General features: G+C 69.8%; 1 protein-coding gene across 1 annotated transcript in view; it reads right to left on the reverse strand.

Annotated features, from left to right (window-relative positions):
- Window positions 1–353: 353 nt before the first annotated feature.
- Window positions 354–3,291, reverse strand: part of OSBPL7 (oxysterol binding protein like 7) — a 6,569-nt gene continuing 3,631 nt past the window's right edge. The window contains exons 14-21 of the mRNA XM_041473868.1: window positions 3,128–3,218; window positions 2,858–2,914; window positions 2,687–2,765; window positions 2,452–2,596; window positions 1,671–1,812; window positions 1,465–1,591; window positions 1,261–1,383; window positions 354–826 (exon numbers count right to left, since the gene is read on the reverse strand). Coding sequence (XP_041329802.1) covers window positions 718–826; window positions 1,261–1,383; window positions 1,465–1,591; window positions 1,671–1,812; window positions 2,452–2,596; window positions 2,687–2,765; window positions 2,858–2,914; window positions 3,128–3,218 — 873 coding nt within the window. The 3' untranslated portion in view covers window positions 354–717. The remainder of the gene's footprint in view (window positions 827–1,260; window positions 1,384–1,464; window positions 1,592–1,670; window positions 1,813–2,451; window positions 2,597–2,686; window positions 2,766–2,857; window positions 2,915–3,127; window positions 3,219–3,291) is intronic.

Here is a 3,291-nt window from a genome sequence, read left to right on the forward strand (position 1 = left end):
CTGCTCCGAAACCACTCCCCCGCGGGGGGGGGGGTGGGCGGGGTGGGGGGGAAGGGGGTGAGGGGCTTTTTTTTGGTGTCGGTGGTTTTTAAGGGAGGGGGGTTAACGCTGAAGTATTTATTGAGCCCCCCCCGTGCCCGGTGTGGGGCGGGGGGCAGCAGCATATCGCAATAAAGGGGGCACTGGGGCACACGGCTCTGGGCAATTCTGTGCGTGTGGGGAGGGAAACTGAGGCACGGGGAGGGGTGGGAGGGACTTGTGCATCGCCAGCCTGGTTTGGGAGGGGGTCCTGAGACCCCCAGGGGTGGCGATGGTGGGGGGGGGAGAAGGGATCTCTCTGCACACCACAACTCTTCACAGCCTTTATTAGAGCAGCCCCTGTGCACAATTTTGGAGGGTGGGGGGGGGGGCAGTGGGGTCTTCCCGCCCGCGGGCACCCTGTGACCCCCGGAACCCCCCCTCATCATCCTGTGCCCCCAGGGCAGGGGGGCACTGCCAGCCCCTGCCCCAAAGTGCCTCAGGTGTCCCCAAGGCTCTGCCCCGGGGCGGGGGGAGGCATTGCCAGTGCCCCCCTCCCATTTTGATATCACAGTTTTACTGAAACAGCGGCAAAATGGCTCGGAAAGGGGGGGGGGTTCTGCACCCCCAGTGCCGGGGGGACCAGCCCCGCTGCTGTGAGGAGCTGGGGGGGCTCGGCACCCCCCGGGTTCGGGGGGGCTACCAGAGCACTGCGCTGTCCAGGTGGGAGAAGCCGGGGTCCAGGCGCAGCTTCCAGTAGGTGTGGTTGGTGACCCAGGACTCCTTGCCACTGGCATCTGTCACACGCCTGGCCATGGGGCGGGGGGCACGGCTGGGACTTCCAGGGGGGGTTCCCCACTCCCTGAGAGCCCCACGCCCCCCCGAGAGCCCCACGCTCCTCCGCACCACGCGGTCTCCAGGGGGTCTGGCCATTCCTTTAAATCCCCCACATCTCCCAGAACCATGGGGTGGCCTCCCATGGGGGGCCCCACATCCTCCTGAGCCTTGGGGTGCCCTCAGGCCTCTCGTGGGGGGCTTTCCCCCTTCCCTGAGAGCCCCACACCCCCCTGAAAGTCCCACACCCCCCTGAGCCACGCTCTCAAGACTCCTGGGAAGGGTCTCCCCATCCCTTAAGACCCCTGCATCCCCCTGAGAGCCCCACATCCCCTGAGCCACGAGCTGCCCTCAGGACCCCCGGAAGGTCTCCCCATGCCCCCGACCCAGCCCCGGCAGCCCCCAGACCTGAAGAAGCGTGCCTGGTGGGTGATGTTGTTCTCCTCCATGACGCGGCGCCGGTCCCGCTGCAGCTGCTCGATCTGCCGCTTCTGCGCCTCGGCCGCCGGCACGTTCCCCTCCTCCAGGTACCTGGGGGGACACGGGACACGGCCGTGAGCGGCCGGCCGGTCCGGCCCGGCCCGGCCCGGCCCGCGGCCCGGGGGTGCTGACCGCTGGTCCGGCCGCAGGCGCGTGTCCGTGGAGGGCAGCACGCGGCGCAGCTCCGGCGTCAGCTCGTTCAGCTCCAGCGCGAACTGCGTGAAGCCGTAGCTCCTCTCGTGGTCGCGGGGCATGGGGTCTGCGCGGGGGGCGTGGGGACAGTGAGAGCCCCCCCGGGCTGGGGTGACCCCCCCAGGGCGGCGTCCCCGGCTCCTTACTGGCTCTCCAGACGCAGTGGCCCGGGGCGGGCCCGCGGTGCAGCCCCTCGTGCCACTTGCCCGCCAGGCGCTCCACGGCCGTCCCGCTGCGGCTCAGCACGGCGCCCTGCACCTCGTTGGCCCCCGCGCCCCAGTACCGGGCCTGCGGCCGCCGCAGCCTCAGCGGGGCCACCGGGGCCGGGGCGGGGCCGCCACGGTGGGGCGGGGTCGGTGGGGAAGGGTGGGGCCAGTGGGAGAGGGCGGGGCTCTGAGAGGGTGGGGTCATTAGGGAAGGGTGGGGTCCTAGGAAAGGGTGGAGCTCTTGGGAAGAGGGTGGGGCCATGAGGAGGAATCTTCTGGAAAGGCTGGAGTAATTGGGCTACTGGGAAAGGGTGGGGCCGCTGGGAGAGGCGTGGCTATTGGAAAAGGGAGGGGCAATGAGTGATGGGTGGAGGCTTCTGGAAAGGGTGGAGTCACTGGGAAGGGGTGGGGCTATGATGGGTGGGGTCATTTGTAAAGGGCGGGGCTACTGGGAAAAGGGTGGGGCCAGGAGTGATGGACAGAGTAATTGGGAGAGGGTGGGGCACTAAGGGGGTGGGGTCACTGGGGAAAGGGCGGGGCTACTGGGAAGAGGTGGAGCCATAAGCAAGGGGTGGGGCCAGACAAGGGGCGGGGCAACAACACAGCCTTTAATTACCAAGTCAGTGATGGGGCGGGGCCAGACCACGATAATGCAGAGGGGCGGGGCCAGGGCAGTGGGTGGGCGGGGCCTGGGCAGGAAGGGGCGGGGCGGGGGGCACACCTTGCAGAAGGTGAGCTTGCAGTGGTAGGAGGCGTCGCGGGTGTTGCGGATCAGCACCTCCCCGTAGTGCTCGATCCAGCGCGGCCCGCTCAGCACGTTGTGGATGCACGTGGTCACCTTGTTCCACTCGTAGTGGTCCCCGGTCCTGCGGGCACCGCCCCCGTGGGTGGGCACGGAGGGCAGGGGGGCACGGGGGCGGAGGTGGGGGAGCCCATCTGTGGGGCTGGGGTCTCACCTGGGCAGCTGGACATTGACGGTGCCCATGGGGACGATCTCCAGGGATTTGCCCCAGAATTTGTTCTTCCACCTCATGTCTGGAGGAGGAGGAACAGGAGGAGGTGAGACCCCCCCTGTCCCCCCACTCTGGGGGGACCTCCCAGCGCCCAACACCCTCCCGGGCTCTCACCTTGCCAGAAGACAACCAGCGGCGGCGGCTCCGCCGGCAGCCCCGGGCGCTCTGCTCCTGCCGGGCAGCGGGCGGTGGGACGGAGCCGCCCCCTCCCCGCAGCTGTCGGGGGGCAGAGCTGTCCCTTCCCCCTGTTCCCCCAGTCCCGCGTTTCCCCTTCCCGTGTCGGCAGGCAGAGCTGCCTCCGCCTCGGTTCCCCCTTCCCGCTCCTCCGCCGGTGCCCACTCCCTCCCGGTGCCCTCCCGGTGCCCTCCCCAGGGCTCCCCGCACCTGTCGGGGGGCGGCCCGGCCCCCCCGGCTCGGCGGCCTCCTCGCAGACGCTGCTGGTGACCTCACTGATGCACGACTCGTCCTCCGAGGGCTGAGGAGGCGCAGGGACCGTCGGCGGCTTCGGGGGTCCCGGAGGGATGGTGGGGGACCCCCATGGGGGGGGG

The sequence above is a fragment of the Pyrgilauda ruficollis genome, unplaced genomic scaffold (assembly GCF_017590135.1).
Source record: "Pyrgilauda ruficollis isolate IOZ18807 unplaced genomic scaffold, ASM1759013v1 scaffold304, whole genome shotgun sequence".
In the NCBI taxonomy this organism is placed as follows: Eukaryota; Metazoa; Chordata; class Aves; order Passeriformes; family Passeridae; genus Pyrgilauda; species Pyrgilauda ruficollis.